This window comes from Bufo gargarizans, unplaced genomic scaffold (genome assembly GCF_014858855.1).
Source record: "Bufo gargarizans isolate SCDJY-AF-19 unplaced genomic scaffold, ASM1485885v1 original_scaffold_1097_pilon:::fragment_2:::debris, whole genome shotgun sequence".
Lineage (NCBI taxonomy): Eukaryota > Metazoa > Chordata > Amphibia > Anura > Bufonidae > Bufo > Bufo gargarizans.
In genome coordinates this window covers 174,841-202,739 of record NW_025334237.1, presented here as the reverse complement: position 1 = coordinate 202,739, position 27,899 = coordinate 174,841, and the positions used below count along the sequence as shown (strand labels likewise).

The following is a 27,899-nucleotide window of genomic DNA, read 5'->3' as shown; positions in this document are numbered from 1 at the left end:
TATGCATTCCGTTTCCGTATTTCCGTTTTTCCGTTCCGTTTTAACATAGAACATGTCCTATTATTGCCCGCAAATCACAGTCCGTGGCTCCATTCAAGTCAATGGATCCGCAAAAAAACGGAACACATACGGAAATGCATCCGTATGTCTTCCGTTTCCGTTCCGTTTTTTCCTGAACCATCTATTGAAAATGTTATGCCCAGCCCAATTTTATCTATGTAATTACTGTATATGCCATACGGAAAAACGGAACGGAAAAACGGAACAGAAACGGAAACACAACGGAAACAAAAAACGGAACAACGGATCCATGAAAAACGGACCGCAAAACACTGAAAAAGCCATACGGTCGTGTGCAATAGGCCTAAGGGTCCATTCACACGTCCGCAAAATGGATCCGCATCCGTTCTGCAATTTTGCGGAACGGGTGCAGACCTATTCATTTTCAATGGGGCTGGAATGTGCTGTCCGCATCCACATTTGCGGATCCGCACTTCCGCATCCGTGCTTCCGTTTCCGCAAAAAAATAGAACATGTCCTATTCTTGTCCGCAATTGCGGACAAGAACAGGCATATTCTATTAGTGTCGGCAATGTGCGGGCCGCAAAATGCGGAACGCACATTGCCGCTTTCCGTGTTTTGCGGATCCGTGGCTCCGTGTATCCGCAAAACAGGTTGCGGACGTGTGAATGGAGCCTTAGGCTACATGCACACGAACGTCGTTTGTTTCTGTGTACGTTCAGTTTTTTTTGCGGATAGGATGCAGACCCATTCATTTCAATGGGTCCGCAAAAAATGCTCCTCTGAAATTCTGGGAAGAAAGGGATACAAATGAGCTCTTAACAAGCTCTGCCTCTAATGCCACCAGATGTAAGGCAGCTATCCTGTAAGTCAATGTTCGACCCTTTAAATAGACCTTGAGACAGGACTCGGATATTAAATAAGCCAGCACCTTTCGGGCTGATTGCCCCACAGCAGCGCAGAGAGTATTGCCTAAGGGCTCATGCACACGACAGTATTTTGCGTTCAGTATACTGGACGTTTTTTTAGCTCAGTATGCGGAACATATACTGAACCATTCATTTCAATGGTTCAGCAAAAAATACTGAAGTGTCTCAGTGTGCATTCCGTTTCAGTATTTCCGTGCCGTGAAAAGATAGAACATGTCCTATTCTTGTCCGCAAATCACGGTGCTTGGCTCCATTCAAGTCAGTGGGTCCGCAAAAAAACGGAACACATACGGAAATGCATCCGTATGTCTTCCGTATCGTTCCGTTTTTGCTGAACCATCTATTGAAAATGTTATGCCCAGCCCAATTTTTACTATGTAATTACTGTATACTGTATATGCCAAACGGAAAGGAAACGGAAACACAACGGAAACAAAAAACGGAACAACGGATCCGTAAAAAACGGACCGCAAAACACTGAAAAAGCAATACTGTCGTGTGCATGAGGCCTTAACTGGGTGAGAGTTAGGATTTGGGGGATACTATCTCTCCTTGGGGGCAGAAACCCTTAGGCTACTTTCACACTTGCGTTCAGAGCGGATCCGTCTGGTGTCTGCCCAGACGGATCCGCTCTTATAATGCAGACGATGCGATCCGTTCAGAACGGATCCGTCTGCATTATAGTTTAGAAAACAGTGTGATAGTTGCTTAGACGGATCCGTCCAGACTTTATATTGAAAGTCAATGGGGGACGGATCCGTTTGAAGATTAAGCCATATTGTGTCAACTTCAAATGGATCCGTCCCCATTGACTTACATTGTAAGTCTGGACGGATCCGTTTGCCTCCGCACGGCCAGGCGGACACCCGGACGCTGCAAGTGGAGCGGAGGCCAAACGCTGCCAGACTGATGCATTCTGAGCGGATCCGCATTTACTCAGAATGCATTAGGGCTGGACGGATCCGTTCGGGGCCGCTTGTGAGAGCCTTGAAACGGAACTCACAAGCGGAGCCCCGAACGCTAGTGTGAAAGTAGCCTTAATTGGCATGAGGAGACTTATAGGCCATACATGCTCCTCTGGTGCAAATAAGCTCTTAACAATTACCTGCAAATTTGGACAGCCACTGCAGGTGGAATATTTGCACCCACTACACAGTTTTGAAGAATGTAAAAAAAAAAATTTATCATAACATTTACCAATTCATTCAGAAAAGCATTTGTGAGGTCAGAAACTGAAGATGGACAAGATGGCCCTACTCACAATCTCCGTTCTAGTTCATCACAAAAGTATTAGATGGAGCTAGGCTGATTTTTGCACTGGGGCACAGTCATGCTGGAATAGGTAAAGGCCTTCCCCAAAATGTTCACTCAAAGTTGGAAGCATACAATTGTCTAAAATGTCTTGGTATGCTGAAGCATTAAGACTTCCCATCACTGGAGCTAAGGGGCTTAGGCCAAATCCTGAAAAACAACCCATAGCATTATCCGTCTTCCAACAAACTTTGCAATGTAGTCAGGTTGGTAACGTTCTCTTGGCATTTGCCAAACCCAGATTCGTCCATCTTTGTGCCCCTCAATATAAACACCCCCCTTTGTTCTTCTCAATGCCCCACTTTGTTTTCCTCAATATAATGCCACCTTTTGTGCTCCCACAATATAACAGTCCTCTTTAGTGACCCTCAATATAATGTGTCCCTTCTGTGGCCCCACATTGTTATAACATTCCCGTTTGTGCCAATAAAAAAAAAAAAAAAAAAAACTAATCTCTCTCCCAGTTTCAATTACAAGTTAGCATGATCTTCTTCTTGCTGCCTGATGTCCACCAGTGTTTTGGCGCAGGCGATTGTAATCACGACATCACATTTCCTGAGACAGGACACTTATGCTATCAGAGTGAGCTTGGGGTCTAGTAGGCCACAGGCCCGAACCAGCTTGTGACTACTTGGCTACATTTATGAAAGAAATCACTGAAAATAATGCACTTACACAATAGATGCAAACATTATGTATGGACTAAGCCCTCACTCTGATATGATAGAATCTGAGACTCTAAGCCAATATAGTTTGATCAAAACACATCTATGCCCACCTACCCATGCCAAGGTGGTCTCAGTCAGGCAGGTTCTACTCTAAATCTACCTGTCGCTGGGAGTCTACATTCAGGAGAGCAGACCCTGCACATATAGTGTGCTGCTCATAGTTACCTCTATGTGCATCCAGCAACCAATGAGAGGAGGAGCACTCACAGCTATATGTACCACCTAATCAAGGTCAGAATGAGGTCTTAGTCCATATGTTTGCATCTATTGTGTTAGTGCATTCTTTTCTGTGAGGATCGTTTGATCTTCCGACAAGTACAAGCAGCTCCCAAAGATTTGTTGTCCACCAACCAGACACAGGTTGCACATTCATTACACACCCCTGTTTCTGCCCGCACCATTTCAAGGCACTTAGCACAGGGAAATTTGGTGTCATGGCATCCATTTTATGTCCTGCCATTGAAAGCCAGTCAGCTTTGTTTGCAGTGGTGTTGTAAACGCCAAAGCTGGACTGCTGTGGACTGGAACATATCGTTTCTACCAAAACATCCAGGTTCTGTTTGGGTTTCACAACTGTCCGGTTTCAGTTTGGAGGCCTCGTGGTAAGCGCTTGAATACTGACTTTGCTTAACCCTGGGTTCACACCTGAGCGTTTTACAGCGCGTTCAAAGAAACCAACCATGATGCTACAAAGCCTTCTAAAAATCCCACTGGATGCTTCGGACATTGCCTTTGAAAAAATAGGTTTTTGGCATGCACTTAGCTTATTAGGTCTCATCTACATTTCCGTGTCAGTGACACGTTTGTGAAAAAAGTGCACGTGTTTCATCCGTGAAGATGTCCGTGAAGGACCCGTGGTTTGGTCTGTGTGTTGGTTTTTACCATCCGTTTGTCATCTGTAATTAACTGACGTTGCTCAGCTGAAAATTAATTTCCAAAGAATCTCCTATCAGCCTTCAGTGAAAAACAGATGCGCCACGTATAGCAACCGTGGTGTGTCTCTGATTTTCACGGACCCATAGACTTCAATGGGCGTGCTTGGTTCGCATGACAGATCAAACGTTACATAAAAAATACTGAAATGTGAACCCATACATTTAAATCAATGGCTATGTTTGCTGTCCGTGGAAAATGTGGACAGCACAAATCATTGAAAAACGGAAATGTGGACGAGGCCTTAAAAGTCTCGATACAAGACCCTGTAGGTATTCACTATGATACTATCATACTCTGTGATGGGGAATACTAAGCATGCTGTGCTATAGGTACATCCAAGTTAGTTCTGAACGGATCCGATCATAATAATGCAGACGGAGGCTCCGTTCAGAACGGATCCGTCTGCATTATTTTTAGCATATAACAGCTAAGTGTGAAAATAGCCTCGTACGGATCCGTCCAGACTTTCAATGTAAAGTCAATGGGGGACGGATCCGCCTGAAGATTGAGCCATATTGTGGCATCTTCAAACGGATCCGTCCCCATTGACTTACATTGTAAGTCTGGACGGATCCGCACGGATCCGCCCGCCTCCGCACGGCCAGGCGGACACCCGACCGCTGCAAGCAGCGTTCAGCTGTCCGCCTGTCCGTGCGGAGGCGAGCGGAGGCTGAACGCCGCCAGACTGATGCAGTCTGAGCGGATCCGCTCCATTCAGACTGCATCAGGGCTGGACGGCTGCGTTCGGGTCCGCTCGTGAGCCCCTTCAAACGGAGCTCACGAGCGGACCGACGAACGCTAGTGTGAAAGTAGCCTTACATGTGGAATCTGAGGCAGATTTGTTGTGTTTTTTACTCTATTCGTTGTGAAGGATGAAATCTGCGACCAAACAGCCCCTGCGTTTATGAGATTTTTTAAAAACTCATCAACTTTGCTGCTACGGTAATACATTTTCTGCACACAAATCCGCCCTGTGCGGCCATATCCCAAACCTTGCACTGGCACAACAATGAGCAGTATGCCAGTCTTCATAAACGTGCTTACCAGTTGCTTGCCAACCCTATTGGTTTTTTTCCCAAGAGAACTTATCAAAAACTGATGTACTGCGAATACTTTTATGGACAAAGCAGAAAACCATAATAAATCATAAAGATTGAACAGGCTCATTCCGGTGTAAGACTAGACAATGTTCTGAACGGACCGCACGCTGGCGGTGTTCACGTGCTTTTGAAGACCCATTCATTTGAGTCCAGCAAGAAAATCGGACCAAAATAGAACATGTTGCCATCTTCTCTGCACAAACCTATGGTCCATGCGGAAATTCAGACTTGCCAAAACGTGGTGTTCAGTCTGTGTACCGTCCATCCTGCACTTGGAAAGCACCCAGACGTGGACGCTGCTCATCTGAATGAGCCGTGATACGTTCATGAACACATTAGCGTACTTAGGCCCCATTCACACAACCATATTTTTGCTCTGCGTTCGATACGTATTTTTTGTTGACCGGATACAGACCCCTTAATTCCCATGAATCTACAAAAAATGCAGACAGCACACAGTGTGCCGTCCACATCTGTATATCTGTTCCGCAACCCTGCCCCGCAAAAAAGACGCAACATGTCCCATTCGTGTCAGTTTTATGGACAAGAATAGGCAGTTACAATGGATGCAACACAGATGTCTGCATGGACTGTGAACTGTAGCACGATCACAACGATCTCCAGCTTCTAAGGGTACTTTCACACTTGCGGTAGAGGATTCTGGCCGGCAGTTCCGTCGCCGGAACTGCCTGCCGGATCCGGCAATCCGGACGCAAACGGATGCATTTGTCAGACGGATCAGGATGCAGATCCCTCTCACAAATGCATTGCAATACCGGAACCGTCTTTCCGGTTGTCATCCGTAAAAACGGATCTGGTATTTCTTTCTTTCTCATTATTAAAGGTCTGCGCATGCGCGAACCACAAAACCAGATTTTTTTTTTCGGGAGCACTTGGGGCCGGATCCGGCATTAAGGCATTTCAAAAGAAATTAATGCCAGCAAGTGTTCAGGATTTTTGGCCGGAGAGAAAACTGCAGCATGCTGAGGTACTGAAACGTAAGAGGGACTGAACGGATGCATCCTAAACGGATTGCTCTCCATTCAGAATGCATTAGGATAAAACTGATCAGTTCTTTTCCGGGATTGAGCCCCTAGGACGGAACTCAATACCGGAAAAGAAAAACGCTAGTGTGAAAGTACCCTAAGAAAATTATATTTTTTTTGGTCACAATCTGTGGGAGAAGTCTATATTTACGGTCTGTTCAGGAATTAAAGGGGTTTTCCAGGAGAACAATACTGATGGCGTACCCTCAGAATAGATCAATATCGAGGTCAGTGGGGGTCTGCCTCCCAGCTGTATGAAGCTGACGTGGCACTCATGGTGGCACTGTGGCCTCTTCAAACAGCCGATCAGATATATATATGATGACTTAGGCTACATGCACACGACTGTATGTGTTTTGAGGTCCGCAAAAAAAATGCCATCCGTTTTTTTTTTTTTTTACGGATCCATTGCAACAATGCCTAAAACGGACAACAATAGGGCATGTTCTATTTTTTTTGCAGGGCTTCGGAACAGACATACTGATGCGGACAGCACACATTGTTTTTTGCAGACCCATTGAAATGTATGGTTCCGCATTCTATCCGCAAAAAAAAACAGAACGGACAAGGAAACAAACAATGTTCGTGTGCATGTAGCCTTATGCTATAGACAGGTCATTATTACTGTACTCCTGGAAAACCCCTTTAAGTCTTGTCCACACATCCATATTAAAAATCATCCCCCACCTAGGCTCGGGCTACACGGTGACTAGGGATGAGCGAATCGACTTTGGACGCTTCATCCAAAGTCGATTCGCATAAATCTTTGTTGTAAGGGAGCTCTGTACAGTATTAGAATGTATTGGCTCCGATGAGCCGAAGTTATTACTGTGTGAAGTCTCGTAAGACTTTGTTTAGTAACTTTGTGAATTCATTATTACTGCAAAAAACCTTGATACCAAACTCGGAACCAATACTTTCTAATACTGTACGGAGCTCCGAAGTCGATTCGCTCATTCCTATGGTGACTTTAGTCACAGAAGTAAAAGATTGCTGTGCAGCACTCCCGGAATCGCAAATAACACAAGTAAATAGGGATGGGTTGCGACCTGCAAATTGCTGTGGCTGCGACCCGTCAATCGCAAAAAACCTGACTGGATCTTTGTAATTCTGTGATCGCTGTCATGGTGACTAGGGAGCAGGGTGGCCAACTCTCCAGAAATTTCTGGACAGGCCGTAAAAGTAGGTGACTTTTTCCCTGTGTCCGTAAAAAAAAATAAAAAATAGATGTGTCGGTGATTTTTATTAGGCTTGTGGTATTTTGCTCGATTATTTTGGTGGTAATTATCATTTTACAGCTAATCATGGTGGTAATGAGTTTTTATCAGTATATTGAGCTACTGATGTATCACTTAGATCCAATTTGTCTATACAAAATGTTGGCTGTCCGTGATTCGGGGCGACTTCTGGTTGGCAGCCCTGCTAGGGACTGTCTTATGATGACCCGTGCAAGGCTGCAGCCACATCTAGCACTCTTTGCTCACTAGCTCCAGTAGCAAAGTCACTGCACACAGACACAAGTACATTGTGTGAATAGGCCCCGGAGTTATCCCTGCAACACTGTGCTGCCCATAGCAACCAATCAGATTGCAGCATTCACATTTCAAAGGAGCAGATAAAATGAAAGCAGCAGCCGGATTGGTTGCTATGGTCACCACACAATGATGGCGGCCGGGCTAATAATATGAGGGGCCTGCATTATAATCAGCAGCTGTCAGTGCATGAATTCCACCTGACGCACACTGTAGTGACTGGAGAGGGCTGCATTGTAATGAGCAGCTTCCCTCCTCCCAGTCATGGGGCTGGTCACGTGATCCTGACATCAGCAAAGGTCCTTGTGCCTAGTGGGATCCAGCATGTTTACTTGAGACTTGTATTGTGCTGCAGAGCTGCGCTCCCCCCGCACCGTGTGTAGACGTGTATGACAGGCCTGGCCTGTACATTCATATACACACTACGGTCAAATGGGTGATGCCCTCAAAGCAGGTGGGGTACCATACAGTGATACAGCTGAGTGGGAAATCCACCTGCCAGGACAGGGTGTATATATATATATATATATACTGTATAAATACATATCCTCAATAAGAAGTATATAGCTGACAGGAGAGGGTATGGCACTGATGTTATATATATATATATATATATATATATATATATATATATATATACACTGTATATATACATATCCTCAATAAGAAGTATATAGCTGACAGGAGAGGGTATGACACTGATGTATTATATATATATATATATACTGTATATATACATATCCTCAATAAGAAGTATATAGCTGACAGGAGAGGGTATGGCACAGGTTTTATATATATATATATATATATATATATATATATATATATCCTAAATAATAAGTATATAGCTGCAACAAGAGGATATGGCACTGATGTTATATATATACTGTATATATACATATCCTTAATAAGAAGTATATAGCGGACAGGAGAGGGTATGGCACAGGTTTTATATATATATATATATATATATATATATATCCTAAATAATAAGTATATAGCTGCAACAAGAGGATATGGCACTGATGTTATTTATGATGTTATATAATGATGTGTATATATATATATATATATATATATATTACTGGATATCTGTATATATACGTATATAAATATATTATAATAAGTATATAGCTCCAACATATTCTGCAGCTGTTTATAATTCATTCCATTAGAATAAACTGCATTGTAATTTATATAACATCATATATAGATATATATAACTGGTAGGATGCGTTATTTGTAATATTTACTATATATATATAGTAAGGATGATAACACCATGATATTCTGACATACTGTACAGTACTTGTGTTATGTGCTGGTTGGATTAATAACATTTTCTTTCTCGCCCCCCCCCCCCCCCCAAAGCCATCTGGCAAGTAACGTGTTAAGTGAGAATGTCATCTCGCCAAAGCCTGGCGTCCATGCTCCCAGAGCTGACCTATATAGGTAGGTGTAGGTAGGAGAGAGCCTGGGCTGGGGATGTGCACGCAGGCACTGCTGAGGCCAGCCAGGAGAGGACAGAGCGGCGGCGGCAGCAGCCACCAGAGAGCCAGTGTGAGCAGCAGGCAGGGGGATTATTAGGAAACAAAAGAGAGAGGAGGAGGAGAGAAAGCGAGGAAACAAGTCTGAGGCTGCACTCAGCAGCACTCTTCTCTCACACACATACACATCTCGCTCTCGCTCCTTTCTTTCCTCCTCAGCCCTTCTTCTTCCCCTCTACCTCCACACACCCCTTCCCTCCCCATCACTCTGCACCCTCCCCTCTTCTCTGTGTTTCTCAGTCCCAGCCATCTTGCTTTATTTTCTGCTTGCTACCTCTCCGCTTCCCTCCCTCCTTTATCTTTCTCTCATTCCCCAATCCTTCTCTATCACCCCCTTCTCCTTTTCCCTGCACACTTTTCTTGCCACCCCCACCGTCCTGCACTCCTCCCCCTCTTTTCGCTCTCTCTTTCTCTCCCTCTCTCCATCCCTTTCCTCCCCCTCCTGGCTTCTCTTTTATTTATTTATTTTGCCTTGCTCTTCTCTGTCTCTGTTTCCCCTCTTACTTGTATTGCTGTGTCTGTATTTTTTGGAGGTGCACCAGGGGGCTCCCCTTTTGCAGTGCTTGCAGTGCAGGTAGTGGGGTCCCCCCCTCACTCCCCTCTTTCCCCAGCCTGTGGCCCCCCTTTACTCTCAGCTTGCTGCAGCCCACAAACATGATGGCGGCAGCTCCCATCCAGCAAAATGGGACCCACAGTGGGGTCCCCATAGACCTAGACCCCCCAGACTCAAGAAAAAGACCCCTGGAAGCCCCACCGGAGGCTGGGAGCACGAAGAGGACCAACACTGGAGGTGAGTGCACCAGCTGCTGTTCTGCAGGGGGGTGGACTGTAGTTACTGAGACAGCTTCTCGCTTCCCTGGCCTTGAATGTACCCCCCAATATATCTATCATGTTATGGGGCGTCTCAGCCAAAGAAATCCTTTGTAATCTATGGTCAAAATGGCGACTTCTTCTGTTATTATTGTGTTGTTTTTTTTTGTACGTCTGGCATCTTCAACCTGTGCTATGTACTCATTTCTATAGACCTTGTATTAAGACGCTGCAGGCATACGCCCCTTAAGGTTTTCGGGGGGTTCACAGATAGGTTATCAGTGGTCCGTTTTCTCGAGACACTTGTCAGGGAGGTTGTTGTGGCTGTACGCTGATGGAGGGGTACCAACACTGCAATCTCTTACACTCCTCCAGAAAGGAAGGGGTTAATTCTCAGTGCTGGAAGATGCATGGAGGAGGCAGGGACCAGACCAGTCAGCTGCACATCAGTGGCTGCACCTCTCGGTCCCCTCTCATTGTTTCTGGGCATCCTTTTATTTAGCAAGTCAAACCTTCCCTTTCTGGAGTGCTGGGTTTTTTGGAGCAATACTGCGTGCCTTTTTTTTATCCCCCAATCATTAATTGTAATCTTGGGGGAGGGGGGGAAGAGAGAGAGGCTCAGCTCACAGGAGCTGGGGGGTGCTTCTTCTGCATCCTGGTGATGTGTCCCAGCATCTTCACGTTCATTTCTATTGGAGGCATAACAATGCAACGATGCAGAGGTGAATGCATTTGCTGAGGAATTGCAAGGAAGATCAGTGGGTTTTTTCTTGGCTTGGATGTATGCTCCCAGCACAGGAATCACACATGGACCTGCACTTTTATCATAAACTGTACAGGGATATATATTTACTGGAACATGTTGAGGTTATGCAAAGTCAGTGACTTGTTATATATTAAAAAATCTATCACATCCTGCATTTCCTGTCATTTCATTCAGCTCCTTCCATATTTACTTTCTAGCTTATGTATTTTGGGGGTCTTTTTTTATTTTATATTGCATTTTTTTTTATTTTTATTTTTTTTAACAGTTTTTTCATTCAGGATCGGGTACGTGTGATTCCACCCGATGACCCATGCGCACCCATGATAACCGTGATTTAAGCTGTAGATCAGTTTGAAATAAGGGGAAAAAATCTGCTTAAACTGCTTTAATTAATAAGCTTATAGGAGGATCATGAGAGATTGAAAGAAGCTAAGGAAATACATTGGGATTAGCGTGGAAGTCGTTCCACATTACACTGAGATTTTTTTTTTCTTGGCAACCTCTTAATGCTTACAAATTAAACATGCTGCTCCGAGGTGAGACTTGGTAATGGGTTCATTGAGAGCACACATTTCGGGTGCTTCATCTCCACATGTACGTTCATGTTCCACCGCTTGTCATTCTGCAAATCTCTCTTTATTATTTGGACTCATCCTTTGCCATGTATTTCCTCCCCGTGACAGGCTGAACTGTAGCTGAGTCTTGGTTGAAGAATGATAAATTCATGTGTGCATTGCTATACCTTATGTAAAAGCTATTGTGATGGGTTTTGTCGTTGTTGACTTGCATGGTTTTCTGAACTGACTGTTGATGTTTTTTCCTTTTTTTTTTTTTTACTCTTTTTTTGCTTTGCAGAAGACGGCCAGTTTTTCCTAAAGGTCCTCATTCCTAGTTACGCAGCAGGATCTATCATAGGAAAGGGTGGCCAGACCATCGTCCAGCTACAGAAAGAGACGGGAGCCACAATCAAGCTGTCCAAATCCAAAGATTTTTATCCAGGTAAGGACCAAGCTTATACCAGGTCTCATGAGGAGCCCTTCATCGATGATTGACAGGCAGTTGAAATAGCATTTCTCGCCCTTGCTGTGTTGGCTAGCTGAAGGGTGGCTGTCCTAGCTATTCATTATCATTGTGTTACTCTTAGAGGTATACCACCCTCACAGCATATTAACCTCCAGTGGTTACGGTTATAAAGATGCAGCAGAGCTGAATTTGTTGTTTAAGTCTTTGGGTATGCATGGTTCTTCCTTCTCTGTGATTTAAGAAAACGCACGTAGTCCTATGTAGAACTATAGAGCTCCTGCTGACAAACTCCGCTCTGCTACATCTGTATTTAGGATAGCCTTGTGGGAGGATTCAGTTGGTAGCCCTGTATGTGATTAGATCGGATAGTCGCGGTTTGTCCTAATATCTGTATAATCATGCCCTGTTATATGCCTACCTGGTAAATATGATGCGCTCATCGACCACATTTTCGGTACGATTTGGTAGCACAATACAGCAGCGAATGGATGGAGTATTTGCACCATTAGGAAACGTATGGGAACCTAAAATGTTAGGCGCATTGTGCGTAAGGACTGTGACTGCTCCGGCTGCGGTGTCCTCCTGTAAAATCCAGTGTTAAAGGTCACGGAGATAATTATATGTTCACACTAGAAAGAATTTCATGAGGAATAAACTGTAATAAGCCACTAGGCCGAGTGTCGCTCCGTAGGCACATATACAGTATGTGCTAGCAGAATCTATTTTAATCACATTAGGTCTCAGTCATTATGACTTGTCGTGAAATGCCATTTATTAGATCTGCAGAATGGGTTTTCTAACGTGATATACGGTATAAAGTGTCATGCAAATGACAAAGTTCACCAGACGGCTGCCAGTGTTTGCAAATAGAAATCAGATAAAGACATGCAAATGTTTGCTGCTCCTTTTCCTCCAGACAAAACATTGTTTTTAAGGAGACCCCCCCCCCCTCACCCACCATCTCATTCATTGAGGTGCTGCTCATTTCCCTCTGCTTTCTCGTCAGACACATTCTTTTTTTACGTCGTCGTGATTTTCCTATTATTCATATTTGACAGCAGTTTTGTATGAATGTCTGACTTCTTACTGTCACGTCTGACTTTTTGACTCGTTTTCACCCCTTCCTTACAGATGAAGGTTTGACTTGCTTTCGCTGGTAACGGAGTAGTTCATTAATAGGGGAATTTTAGTGCAGTTTATACAATGTCACCTCCAGCTTTTGTACACATCATCATCATCATCATCATCTGTCTGCTGTAAGGTGTAGCACCGCTGTCCCTATCGCTCCTGGTCTAGCATTGATTTCATTGGATCGAGGTTGGGCTAATGCGCCATGTACGAGATATTAAGAATAACGCATCGGCGTGTGTGTATATAATCACTGAAAATCTGAATTTCCACAGAAGCAAGAATGGGAATTCACTGCATAAGCAGATAAAAAAATAATGTGGGGGGGGGGGGGGGGGTTTGCTGCTCAAATTTAATAAGGTAATATATCTGGCAGAGAAGCGCTCAACCAAATTGAATTTGCTGTTTAACAGCTGAAAATGAAATAGCATTGCTTGCATTATACATGAGGTTGTATTAAATGTACTCCAATATCATAGGAAACCGGTGGTTAGAAAACATCGTCCAAATTACTGAATACAAGGGTTTGGCGGCAGGGAGTAATGTCCTGGAATGGGGGAAGATACGGTTTTGTTCTGGAAGCTAGAGATACGTGCTGTAGTGCTGTAGATTATACATAGTGCACATTGTGCCTCTACCTACACCATTGTCTACAACATACAGATGCAGCAGGGAGCTGAGTTTGTCATTTGGCACAGCTCATTGTCAATTACCATGTAATTAGTTTTGTCGTTTTTCCATAGGACTGCAGGTAAAAATGACTACATTATTTTTAATATTTTGAAAATGACAGTATGGCGCCATTGTATAGTGGAACATCTAAAGGGTGCTTCACCTTATAGATGATTCAACACGTTCTTCCTATTGTTTTTTTCCGCATGGATGTGATCCCGATACCTGACTATTTAGACCCGATGCTACATTGTAACATTTAGGAGGGGCCTTTTTGGCCCAAAATGTAAAAAAAAAATCTCCATTTTAAATGATATCCATGGACCCACGCAGTGGTCTCGTGGTCATAATAACCTGTTGACGTATTCACAGCCAACGATTTCCATGATTTTTGGTGTCTGATGTTCTTTTATTAAGTAGAAAAATCAAACATTCTAAAAAATATATATATAAAACTCTAGTTGGTAGAACCGATGGCTGTATCCTTGGGTCTTCAGTGATGGCCTCGAAGTCTTACCAATGGTTCCGCAGGAATGACGTAATAGACTTTGCAGTGTACAAGTCCCATATTCCCTCTGATCAATTCTGTCCAGTGGTATCTCCTTTAGGAAACAACAGATAAAGCTGTTAGAAAGCAAAAGACCAAGGAAAATAGAAATTTTAGTTGGTAGAACCGATGGCTGTAGCCTTGGGTCTTCAGTGATGGCCTCGACGTCCAGCTTAACGATGGTTCCGCAGGAATGACGTCATAGACTTTGCAGTTTGCAAGTCCCGTATTCCCTCTGATCAATTCTGTCCAGTGGTATCTCCTTTAGGAAACAACAGATAAAGCTGTTAGAAAGAAAAAGACCAAAGAATATAGAAATTTTAGATAGTTGGTAGAACCGATGGCTGTAGCCTTGGCTCTTCAGTGATGGCCTCGACGTCTAGCTTACCGATGGTTCCGCAGGAATGACGTCATAGACTTTGCAGTGTACACGTCCCTTATTCCCTCTGATCAATTCTGTCCAGCGTTTATCTCCTTTAGGAAACAACAGATAAACCTGTTAGAAAGCAAAAGACCAAAGAAAATAGAAATTTTGAAAGAGAAAAAAATAAATAAATGAATGTTTTAATTTTGCCTGTACGTGATTTTTTTAGATGCCTTGCAGCATATTACTTAGACAATCAGGATTGAAAACTAAGTCACTTTATGCATCTTCACTCTGTGACAGCTGGTCGTGGGGGGGGGGGGGGGGGGTGACTTAACCCTCTTGTTTCCATGGGTATATTGTGGTGATTGATTTGAAAACCAATTGTGGCCATTTCAGAAAAGCCCTTTTATAGTCACTGAACATTTAATTAAGCAAAAAGTACATAAAAGACAAAGATCCTGAAGCTTAAATATATATATAAAAATAATAATATATATGTGACAGATTCCTATTATTTTCCTGTATATTTGGTAATATCAGGCATGGTGTTATGTCAGTGTTGGGCCTTACACTATGGTGATATCATGGTCAGATAGTTCTTTATATTCATATAATGAATAATAAAAATTGGTAAAATATTGTGTTAACCTGTGTAGAAAGTAAAGTAAACCCATTTCCCCTTTAGATACTGACACATTACATATAGTCCATTGATGGCTTAGAAACAGTAGGCTTTCCAGTTTCCTAGAAAGTGCTTGACATGAGTGTGTGAAATCGTCTGTCAGGATTACAGCATTATGCATATGTTTGTCAGTCGTACTCGCATATGTTTTTTTTTTTTTTTTCCTTTGTGGTGTAAAATCCTCCGTTAGTAGCATGCCTTCATAATTTATTGGAGAAAGCACATTTCCAATCCGCAAGTATCGATAGCCGTTCATTTCATTATCGGATTCGCTGTCTCGGTCAGACACAGTGATCCTAGCATTTCTCTGCTCCAATTCTGTCGCCGATACCCCAAGAAATCTATCGAGAGCCTCTCTGAGTGTCACGTGATGTGCAAAAGAAGTCTGTACTGCCGCACAGGTGATTCCAGCACGCGGCCATTTTGGAAGGGTGCAGAACCAAGTTGTAGACCCTTCTGTAACCCCAGGAGCGTAGTTTGCCTCTGTGCCCGTTCTAGGTCACAGAGGTTTGCAGACACAATTAACTGGCTGATATCTACGTGCAAGCTGATATGCCGAGATAGAAGAAAGGGCTCCTTGAAGCGTGTCACACAATTACTCTGCTCCTGTTCTACATGGACACAGATAAGGACAGCCGTGCTGTGACTCTTCTCTCCGCTCTCCAGTTTCGCACTCCTGTATTGTTTGTCACAAACCGCACATCCGAGTTCCTCTTCGGAAACGAGAAAATATAGTATCTCTCTCTCATAGTTTACATTTTACCTTGGCCGCACGTACAGCTGGCAGGCTTCACTGCACAACCCTGGTTCATCCACAGGCAAGTTTCCTTTCGTTCCCGGTGCCAACTCTGTAATACAATCACGGGTGTCCTTAGCCCTGGTGTGCGAGATTGATAGAAAGCCTGTTATGTGTGGCTCCTCTCTGAGCGCTGGCCAGCAGTATACAGAAAATGAGACGCAACTTGTCATACAGAGATCAGGACTTGCTGTTAGTCCTGGCTCTCATTCAGGACCGTGTTAAGCATTGGGACCTTTAAAATATTCTGTTTATATCAAAGGGTTTACTTTCGCTTCAATTACTTCAATGGGTTCTAAAACTATGAAAAACATTAGGCTACATGCACATGACAGTGAAAAACGGACAATCAATGTACATTTTTTTAACGGCCATAACACATCTGTTTTAAGACCAATGGTCTATGGGGTTATTCACACAGCAGTTTTTTTGACTGTCAGTGAAAAACGGACGTCAAAAAATAAAACATGTTCTATCTTGTCCGTTTTTCACAGACTGCCCCTATATAATTGAATGGGTCCATTTTTAATGTTCGTCTCTCAGAAAGGCATCAGTAAAATAAACGTCCGTTAAAAATGTCCGTTTTTAACTGACTTTTTTTTCACTGTCGTGTGCATGTAACCTTAGTCATGTCCTTTCACAAATCTGCCCGTCCCACCCCTTGGATTTTTTACGTGTTTGCATTCCCTCTCATTTGTAGCAGTATTTCTTCAATGTACGGAGTTTGTCTGGTTTTGTGGCTGGTTGCCGAACATTTTTGCTATTCTGTAAGTGTGAAGCTGTGATTTTGTACCAGGGTGATTTGCCTTTTGCTTTAGACTATTTTGTGGCATCTTAATGGGAAGATGCCTTATAGTTTTTTTTTTTCTTTGTTCACAAGGTGAAGTGCATGTTTTATATGGATTGGAACGTCCATATGTGGTCCGAAATATGATGGACCATAGGGATCGACACCATATAATGGGGGTCAGTATGTGTTATGTGTCCTATATACTACCTTAAAATCTAGCAAGCAGCAGACATGAGAATGCATCATTGCATGGGTTTGATGGCAGAGTGGATTTTCATTCAGCACAGTTCGGTAGGGGTTATTTAGTACAAGTGCAGAGAGGAAGGGCGCCATAGGAACATAGCGAATTTCTCATAGACTGCAATGCTAATGCAATGGAGCCTATGACAGAAGTGATTTGATGATCACATGTTCAAGATCCCTAGGGGACCTTATAAAATTAAAAGAATATAAAAATGCAATCATCCCTTCCCTAAAATAAACATAAACAATAAGAAATAAACATCATAGGCATCACTGCATCCCAAAATGACCATAATTTTAAGATATAGAAATATCTATCCCATACAGGGAGCAGCATAACAGGAAAAAAATAATAATGTCCGATTCGCCGTTTCTTTGTAGCTTCACCTCCCCCCAAAAATTGAATAAAACGTGTTCAAAATGTCATACACATGCTGAAATGGTATGAATGAAAAGTACAGATCGCCCTGGAAAAAAATAAGCCATCACATAGCTCCGTAGACGTAAAAATAAAAAATGTATTTGGGTCAGAATATGGCGATGAAAAGAAAAACGTTTTATTTTTTTTCAAGTATTAGACTACAAGAAAAACCATACAAATGTTGTATCTCTTTAATCGTACTGACTGAGAGAATGAAGGCCATGGGTCAGTTTTACTGCATAGAGAACGCCGTAAAAAAGAAACCCAGAAAACTGGCGGAATTGCGTTTTAGTTTTTTTTTTTCCAATCCCACCCCATTTGGAATTATTTTTCCAGCTTTCCTCTAAATTGTATGCAACAGTAGATGGTGCCATTAGAAATTCCCACAAAAAAAAGGCCTTTTACATTTATATGAACTGAAAAAATAATAAAGTTAGGGCTCTGGGAAGGCCTGGAGTAAAAAACGGAAATGCAAAAACTTTAAATATCCATGTTATGTCTTTATAGAACATTACAGTCAATCCAGCAACATAAAAACTGTAATCTGAATAGCATTTTTATTTATATGATCAGTTTTCTGAAAAGTGAATATGTTCGTAAGGTGGCAATCTCGTTAGTTACCACAGCAACCAATCACAATTAATTAGCTTTAGGAAGAGGTCCCCCTTGTATGAGATATGGCAGTGCTGAAATCTCCCTACGCAGCGTTGACTTAGGATTGGGAACTGTCACTCATCACCATGTCCCAGGCTTTCATCCAGTGCACATCTAGAAGAAGCTGCCCCTTGTGTCTTAGTGTAACGGAGGAGTGGCGTCCATATTAACCCCTTTTGCAGCGATGCACATTAACCCAGTGTTAAGGGAAGAGGTCCGACGTATGTAACTAGAAAGCTTCTGCAGGTAATTGGGGCCCGGCTGGTGGAACAGTGTCTGGTTTCACTGCAGCTGCCGCTGGGCTCAGTCACCCTGACCTGTGGGGCCGGAGGAGATGCTCCATCCAACAGGGAAGTGGGCAGGAACCTCCTACTTGCGCCTCTACACCTCTTTTCCTGGCCACAATCTAATTTACCAGAATAGTATGACAGACGTTACCATCTCTTGTTTCCACTGTAGCAGGAACTATTTTTGCCCTTGTTGATTTCCATTCACAGGAGAATAAAGGGTTTACATGAACATTCAGGTGAAAGTCTCCTCCATCTTTATACATTTCATTTATTGCCTGCACTCCTATGGAAAACCAGCTAAAATAACCAACCCAGCACTGCTACATCTGCATTCCTCTGCATACTATAGATGATTGCATTTTATTATTTGACAGTTTTTGTTATATTCAATTACCCATTAACCATATTTTAGAAGACTTCATATATTACATGCTATTAGATTACCGCCATTCCAGCCTTTAGTAATCATCCTATCATAGTAACCAAATTATACCGTTCATGTGATACACTCACTCCATACAGATACACTTGTATACGAGTGCCTGACTAGCACCTGTCGGACTCTCTCATAAGGTACATTTCCCGACACCAAAGACCAGACACTCCATTTTCGTCCTTTCTGTATATAAGGACGAATTAGTCCGCATAAGCGCTTATTCCATTAAATCGCCGTCGCCCATATTTCACAGCTATAGGAAGGCAATGTCAGACGCTGTCCTCCCAGTGTAACAGAAATGGATAACTTAATTTGCTTCACTATACATTAAGTTTTTTTCATTCCATGAACTTAATTTAACTGATGTTTAAAAACTGCATAGAAAGCATTTTGCAGGCCATTACGCTTGGCACAATGAGTGAGTCATACGTCGTTATTAAAAGGTTGGCAACCGATTGCTCTGCAGACACATTGAGTTTGCACATATCTACTATCTATATTCGTATATACCCTTGGAGCGGAGGAGTCAGATTGAGTGTCTCATTTAGACATTTGGAACCCAGCCAAAATTTGGGGTGCTTCTACTCCCCCTCTGGAAGTGAGGATATTCCTGTAATTTCACAGCCATGGGTCATCCACAGGGACAGTTACCTCGTGAACATGCGTGCAGTCACCTGCCAACGAGGAGAGACATTCCCTAGACATTCCCTTCATGTCTGGGCCTCATTGTTGCAGCGATGCCAAGTAAACTGTTCATGCAAGGGATAGGCACACATGCTAAAGAGGTAGACTGACAAGCTGGACCAAGTACTGGGCCTATTGTTGCGTTGTTTTAAGGAACTTTCTGTGATCATCCGAGCGGTGTCATTAAAGGTTTTTCCACCAAGAACCGAAATGTATTCTTGGCTCAGACATTGTTATGTGCATCATCCCATGGCAATCCCAGTAATCTAGACTGTTGTATGGTTGGTGACTATTATCTTAGATGCAGAATTTGCGAGTTGCCTTGTCAGGCAAGTGCTCCCCTTGGAGCTGGGCACCAGGGGTATGGCATCAGCAAGCTATACTGCCTTTGGTTACAGCTCTAAGGGCAGCAATCTGAACCTTAAGGTGGCCATACATATTGGTCTAATGTTGATCAAAAAGGATGATTTCAACCAAAACGAAACGTTCGCCAGTTGAGATTTAACAACGAACGATAGTTTTAGCTGATCGATGACATGGCATTATTGCTTGAGAAGAAGTCTTCTGTGTTTAATATTTATGTCCGATAGTCGGATAAAAAGATCTTTTGCTCAAAGAAAGATCGTTCAGCTGTCTTTGAAGGAAGGCTCTTTTGTCCATCACCCAGTTTCATTGAAATTTTGGGCAGTTTGAACCACTAATGGCCAATATGGACTACAATGTGTATGGCCGTGCCATTGTTTGTTCAACTGCTGTTCATCCACCTCCTGTCTAATGTATATGGACACCTTTAGTCTTGAGCGCTATCCATTTACAATGCAGCTGAAACAACGTACGCCATGTTTCCGAATCGGATCAAAATCTGTATGGCATGCCCTGCGCATGCGCTGCTCTTTTTTTTAATGCTTTTTGTGTTTTGTTTTCTATTATATTCCCTAGTGGACTGATCTTAAAAATGAAACAGCTATATGCTATATACAGATATCATCAACTTAAGTTACTTTGTGCACCATGTGATAAATGTAAAATATCCATCTATAAGGGAAGTGCAGTAGACATAGCAGTCCTGGGCCATATCAATATATGCAGCATTTTTATGATGACACCATCCCAAGTAATTTACCCTATAAATTTGTTAGACAGTGTCATACCTAGTGTCCCGTGTCAAATTTCCATGAAATCCCAATATTCAAGAAAAGGGTACGTGCCTTTCCTATAAGCGCTATACTGCTGCATAGCCAATGACTTGTAATGTATGGCCCATTTCTGCCTCATTTGTAATGCCTTGCAGCAGTGAATTGCTTTCTCAAGCCTTTCCCCTTGACACAGGAATTACCCATTTACATAAAAGGTGAATCTTCCATGCTGGAAACCGTGGGTTGTATATTTGTATTGGTCCCGCATTATTCTGATATAAATCCTTAGGTGTCGCTAACCGGTTGGTGGTTCTGTCACGGTCATAGCTAACTGAAATCGGTTGACGTCACTTACATTCGTATGAGCGCTGTGGGGCTGTATAGTGATGGGTTAGCAACTTCAGGGTATCTCCAAATTCAGAATGTGGCAGAGGTTGGCAAATAAAACAGTATTATTTCCTGGTCACTTAGTGTATCTTTGGTTGTGGCATTTCATGTGCTTTTTAGGGTATTTTTGCTCTAACTGCATGCTCTAATTTATTTTATTTTACTCACTTATGTAGTTGTGGTGTTTTAAACCCATAAACATCTATAAAAAAATGTATGGCCTTTAGCTATATCTAATGTGTGATTAAGTACAGTATTTACATGTCATATTAGGTCTCATGCACACGGACGTTTTTTTTTGCGGTCCGCAAAAACGGTTTCCATTGTTCCGTGATCCGTGTCCGTTTTTTCTTCCGTGGGTCTTCCTTGATTTTTGGAGGATCCACAGACATGAAAAATAAAAAAAAAATCTAAGTCAAGTTTGCCTTTGAAATTATAGGAAAAAACGGACACGGATGCGGATGACAATCTTGTGTGCATCCGTGATTTTTCACGGACCACTTGACTTGAATGGGTCCGTGAACCGTTGACCGTGAAAAAAATAGGACAGGTCATATTTTTTTCACGGCCAGGAAACACGGATCTCGGATGCGGCTGCCAAACGGTGCATTTTCCGATTTTTCCACTGACCCATTGAAAGTCAATGGGTCCGCGAAAAAAAACAGACAACGGCCACGGATGCACACAACGGTCGTGTGCATGAGGCCTAAGGCTGAGTTCACATCAGCGCTCAGCCTTTCCGTTCTCCTCCTCGGTTATAGGTCCAGGAGGACGGAAAGGATGGATTTGGCACATAACTGAGCCCAACGGAAACTGCGGGCCCTGTAAACTTTAATGGTCAGAGGAAATTTTTTGAAGCAGAGACAAAAGTTCTGCAAGAACAACTTTTGTCTCCGCTTCAAAAATCTTCCTCTAAACAAAAACCTAACGAACCTCATTATAGTTTGAGGCTCGTAGGCTCTGTCCGTCCTTTCCGTTCTCCTGCACCTATAACGGAGCAGGAGAACGGAAAGACTGAACACTGATGTTAACTGATGCCTTATATTTGGCTTAAGGGGGTTGTCCAGGCTTTTCTATCCTGAGGATAGGTCATCAATAGTAAAAGCTCGGACAACCCCTTTAACTACAAATGGGAACAATCCTTTTTCATCTATGTCACTCTTACAAAATGGGAAACCCCCAACTCTCCCACACAAATCCCTTCCAAAACCACTTGGATTCCCTTAGGACTCATGGGCACGGCAATACTTGGGAACCATACCACATGGATTCCTGTGCCTCGGATTTTACACAGGGGCACACAGTAGGGATGCTGTACTGCATTGCCTCGCAGTGGGACACCGCCTGGAATCATATTGTGCCTGAGATCTAAATTTTAAAAAAATTGTCATGAAGGCTTTTAACTATGAAGGGGTTAGAAATAAGTTTTTCCTTTTCTTGTTGTCCTGGCAGTGAAGGGGTGACATGCATGAGGTCTCATTTCCTCAGGAAGCCTGGTGTTGGGTGGGCCTCAGAACATGTGTATGTGTGTGTTTGGTAGGTGTGGGTTCCCCGCTTGGCTGGGAGAATGTCATTTCTGGCTACTTGTATAAAGGATGGGGGGGGGGGGGGAGCGGGGAATGGAGGGGGCCTGCGAACAGCTGAAGTGACACTAAGCGCCAGCTGGGGGATCTGGAATCAAAATAAGCTGCGTGAGTTGTATTACCGCACAATTAGAATACACAATGGTGAATGTGCGCATCAAGGTCATATTGCAGCGGAGCACAGCTCTTTTTGGTTTGTTTTTACATTACACCCCTGCCTTTAGTATGAAAAGCCATTTTTTCCCCCCCAGTGAACAGATCGTACATTTTAAACTCACTGTTTGGATGCTCAACACTCGGACCATCTGACATTAACAGAGATGAAGGCTAAACCTTCTGACGTTGCTGTGATGCCCAGTCTGAATATGTACGTGAAGAAGAGTGGTATAAAAACACAGAAGGAGAGAGTTGCCAAGCCTTATATACCACAAAAGTGGCGCTAAAAAGACGCAGATTAAAGAACACGCCATATTTGTACGATAATTTGTCACCTTTAGTGCTCCTCTAGAAAAGTGGTGGGGCTTGGCGGGAGCGTCCTGCCCATTTACTATAATTTACGTCAGAATCCCGTGTAACTGATTGCTCTAGCCTACGCCAGCCCCTAGTTTCTGGTGCCCAGAGGACATGCCTTTTAATAAATTATGCGCATCTCACTCGGCACAGGAGATCAAGACTGGCGAGGAGAACACCTGTCTTGTTAAATTGATGATTTTCCCATATAATTGTATGGCAATGACAACCCATAGAGCAGCCATTTTGTGGCTGCCATGAAGTAGTCCCTTTTTCTTTTTCAGCATATGGCGCGATGGTGAACTACACTTCTACCATACATCAACACAAATCTATGCCATACAGGTGCATTTCAATCCATTTCAGCTGGAAACTGCATGGATTTGTCAAGTTGTACTTGCTGATAGCTGGTTTGTGTTATTTGTCTGCATTCAACACTTTCAGGGTGAGTTGAGATGTGCTGTTTTTTCCGCACCTTAAATCTGCAGCAAATTACAGTATAATAAATGTTAATCAAGTTTGTAAACGCCATCCACATGTAGCAGAAAAGGTCTGCAATGGAAAATGAGCATGCTGCAGATTTATGTTACAGAAATGCTGCCGATTTTACCCCTTCAGTGTATGGGAGTGAGACCCGCCGTGAATCCCCAGCACAACTTGCAGCTAGGTTTAAGGGGCTGACAGGCCGAGCTTGTAGCTGTGGATTTGTGCGGCATTTTGCCATGTTCCAGCAGATAACGTATTAGGGAGATATCCCTCCCTAACAGTATGGCCATACGTGGTGGAAATGCCGCAGATGTCTTTGTGGTAGATCCACAACATTTTACAGTAGCATCAACCTGCTGAGGATAATGTCTGCACCAAATCCACAGTTAAAGGGGTTGTCCCATGAAATATATTTCACAATTTTGAAACCAGCTTCTAGATCTGAATAGTGTTGTTTAGCATAGCCACAATAAAATGTATCTGTACAGCGCCACCTGCTGGTAGTTCTTTTTTTTCTCATTTCTTTGGCTCACTGAGAAGGCCACACATGCTCAGTTTCATCCTTCAGCTACCTTCTGAGCTGTGATCAGGAGAGAGCTGCAGCAGAAAGGATACAACTCCTGAGCTGCCAGCTTGATATAAATCTAAAGAAACAATGAATGGAGACGCCTCTGGATCCATGTGAGGTACAGGGCTGGTTCTAGCTTTATCAGAAAGACTGTCATGTACATGATGTCTGATTTTCATTTTTTACATTAGTCATGTGACAACTTGACATACGTATTTCTGCCATAAATGTTACCTTTTAGGGCTCCTTCACAAGACCGTAGGCTGTCCTTGCCCATATTGCGGTCTGCAATCCTCAAGATATGGAGTGATGTGGTGCAGAGGCACGGATCGGAAGCCCATGGAATCACTATAATCTGCTTCCATGGGATTTCGGTCCGTGCCTCCGAACATGTTCTATTTTTTACAGTACGGACCATCTCTTGTAGATCGCAGACCCATTTGCGTCAGTGGGTCTGCATCTACAAACGGCGTGCACTTGGACAGTGCCTGTGCATTACGGACCACTATTTGCGGTCCACAGCATGGACACGGGTCACACAAGCTCATGTGCATGAGCCCTTACAGGTGCAGATGGTAAAATGCGCTTCAAAACTGTGTGTCACTCATGCAGATTTAGCTGTGGATTTGGCCTGGATTTTCCACCACAAGATTCATCCAATGTGGATGTACCCTGAAGGCATCGCTTCTAGGAGCTTCTCTGTAATACATCACCTTACTGAGATGCATCTCAGAACACCATCACACGGTCCCTCTGCACACGGTCCTAGGTCCCGTAAAATGGCAAAAACCTAAAATTATAATGCTAGAAGACAAATGTTCATTTTATCTTCGGTTTCCATTCCTTGCAGAATATTTATCTTAACTTGGCAATTGATGCAGCATATTTGGTCCATTAGGAGAAAACATTTTTTTTTGTTAAATGACTAGGATAAAGTATTAATAGAGAAATAGAAAGAGCGCTCTATTTACTATAAACATGATAAAAAAAAGAAAAACTATGGCCTGCTTGCATCTGCTGCATCTGATCCATTTTAATCTGTTTTAAAGAGACACAAATCCACCTCCCATTGTTCTGTTCTACAGCGTTGTATGTTATAGACTTCTCCTTTGCCCTATTGTTTGAGCAGAGGGGGCTTTCTCAGCTAGGACCATCCCTATCAGGTAGAGCCAAGTGTCCAGCACATTGATATCAGTATGAACTGTTGCTCTCTAGCAGCTAGTCCTGTATTGATTAGCAGCCACCAAGGAGACCCAACGTCTGAACTGAGATGACCTAACCAGATAACACCTACAGTAGATGTGAATTTAGAACATTGTAGAACCCATTGGTCCACCGTCTGCACTTTGATAGGTCCCTGATAGGATCTAGGTAAGATTATTTTGGATATACAGAGAGGTTTTGTATGGACTGTGTGTGCCATTCTCATATTCTGTTCTGTGCCATCCACAATAGTCCTTTCTTCATTCTCCAGAGATTGGTGCCTATTGTTTTGTTGTCTGTAAGATGCAGGAAAAGGCTGACGTCTCCTATCCTGGGAAGTCGTGTTTGTGCTGCTGTAATAAATTGAGAGAGTATTAATTCCTAAACAGTATAAACGTGTCAGACTACACGCACTCCATCCGAAAAGATGAAACCTCTTCATTGCGTTATTCTCCTAATATGCTATTTATTTAACGTGAGATCAGAACCTGAGAGAAGTACATAGTGAAATTGTTATACGTCTGTTTTAGTCCACAACTAGACGATCCCGGGTGGAGTTAGTTATTGGTAGGCCACTAAACATTTCAGATTGGCTCCTGAAATAGTCTGACAGCCTCCTCAAATTCCAAGTGGCAATGGGTCCATCACTGAATTGGTCTACAGATAAATCTCCACCTGAATGTGTAGCCAGGACATCTTCACCATCTTCTGTGTAGCGTTAAATGTGCTCATACATCTTCAGTAGTTCTTGGGTGAACCTTCATTTGGCAGACATTTATTCCTCCTGCCCTTCTCCCAAACACATACAGTATGTAAGTATACTTGCAATCTGAAATGGGAGATGGAAGAAAGACATCTCCAGATACCGCTAGCGGCAGCCTATCTCCCCTGAGAACAAAGGAAATTCAAAATCTTCCACATCATCTGTCAGAAAGTTGGGAGGTCCCCATGTGCATAAGATAGCTCATCACCCCAAAATTGTCTGGTTTGGCTAACTTTGCTATAATGTGGGGATCTTAAAGGGAATCTGTCAAACTATTTCCATAGACACATAGCTGAGTTTTTTTCTGATTAAAACACTGCTTTTCTTTTGTTGATCTGAGGCTCTGTTTCCAGTTGCGATAATTTCGTATATGCAAATTTGCCTTTGGTGCACTTAGGGCATCACCTTTGCTCTTGTTGCACCCAAGCTTCCAACATTCCCCCAACAGAGCATCAAGCGAAGTGACTGTTTTCACTAAATTCTTTTGGCTTCTTAGGAAATAAGCTGCCGCCAGCAGTGTCTGGAAGTGGCTGTCTCCTGTCTCCCCATTAACAACATACAAATGCTCGGCTGAACATGTATGTGTATGGAGGAGTTAGGAGGTGGACTGGAGTGATAGCTGCCGGATGAACAATTGTTATTGAATGTGTATGGCCAGCTTCAGGCTGCTCATAGACATAAATCGTTCAAATATCTCTGGGCCAGGGGCGGACTGGCCATACTCTACAGGGAAATCCATATTCATCAGTAATTGCTGAATATTCATTTGATATCTAGGCCATATATTAAAACAGTCCATTGCCAGACTGGCACAAAAGGCAGTAAATAATCATACCCCCAATTCTATGCTATCGCAGATTTAATGATGTCGCTGGGAAGACATTGTCTCTCTGCCGCCACAGCCAAGATTTGAGGAGTCTTGATATTTTGCTCATCTTTCTTAGTTCTCACACAGTTATTTCCTCCTTCCCGTATAATTGTTTTACATGTCCAAGACAGAGAGACGTCCTGTCGAGAATGTTTTTTTTTTTTTTTGTTTTTTTGATTTTTCAGAATTTTTCAGAATTTTGCTTCTAAACTCCTCATCGCCAGTTTTTTTCCTGTGATCTGTAAACACGCGGAGCTGTGCAAATATAATGACAAGTGACATAGATCCATAGGAAGGGACAGTGAGGAAGCGAGGCACTGTCTGCAAATGTAACTGGTATGGAGCACAGAACAAGGACTGTGGTATATAACTAATGAGGCAAGAAGGAAGGGAGGTAGCTTATCTGTCAGGGTGCCATAGAATACATGACGGCTTTTCATCTGCAGGGACTAGCGGCTGTATACAGATCTTAGCAGGAGCCAGACCAGCAGAATTTTTACCAACCTGTCACCCTATTCCTATTTGCTTTCTTCAGTGATCAGTGACAGCACTGCGCACAGTATATAGTTGACGGTGTGGCATTTCTACACCAAGCAATCAACGTCACCTTTAACTAAAATACCGTAACCTATTAGGGTTCTCCAGACGCCTACAAATCCAGTGTAAGCAACTGAACAGAAGACTTTAATTTCGTAATCTTCTATGATACACATCCTTCGTCCATGGACAAGATGGTAGCAGGTTTCCCCAGCAAAGGAAATGATATTTCTGGAATATGCCATTATTTTATCAGAACTCCCACTGATCCTCAGAATGAAGGCTTCCTTGACAGATTTTCTATCTACAGCCGTGCAGCTGGACCTTCTGCCATTCAGAGAACTATAAAATCAGTCTCCATTCACATGAATGGAGCTGTTCAGCAGTTATTTGCACATC

General features: G+C 43.0%; 1 protein-coding gene across 1 annotated transcript in view; it reads left to right on the top strand.

Moving 5' to 3' along the window:
* The first annotated feature begins 9,137 nt into the window (after positions 1-9,137).
* Positions 9,138-27,899, top strand: part of NOVA1 (NOVA alternative splicing regulator 1) — a 69,355-nt gene continuing 50,593 nt past the window's right edge. Inside the window, exons 1-2 of the mRNA XM_044273756.1 lie at positions 9,138-9,940; positions 11,582-11,725. Coding sequence (XP_044129691.1) covers positions 9,805-9,940; positions 11,582-11,725 — 280 coding nt within the window. The 5' untranslated portion in view covers positions 9,138-9,804. The remainder of the gene's footprint in view (positions 9,941-11,581; positions 11,726-27,899) is intronic.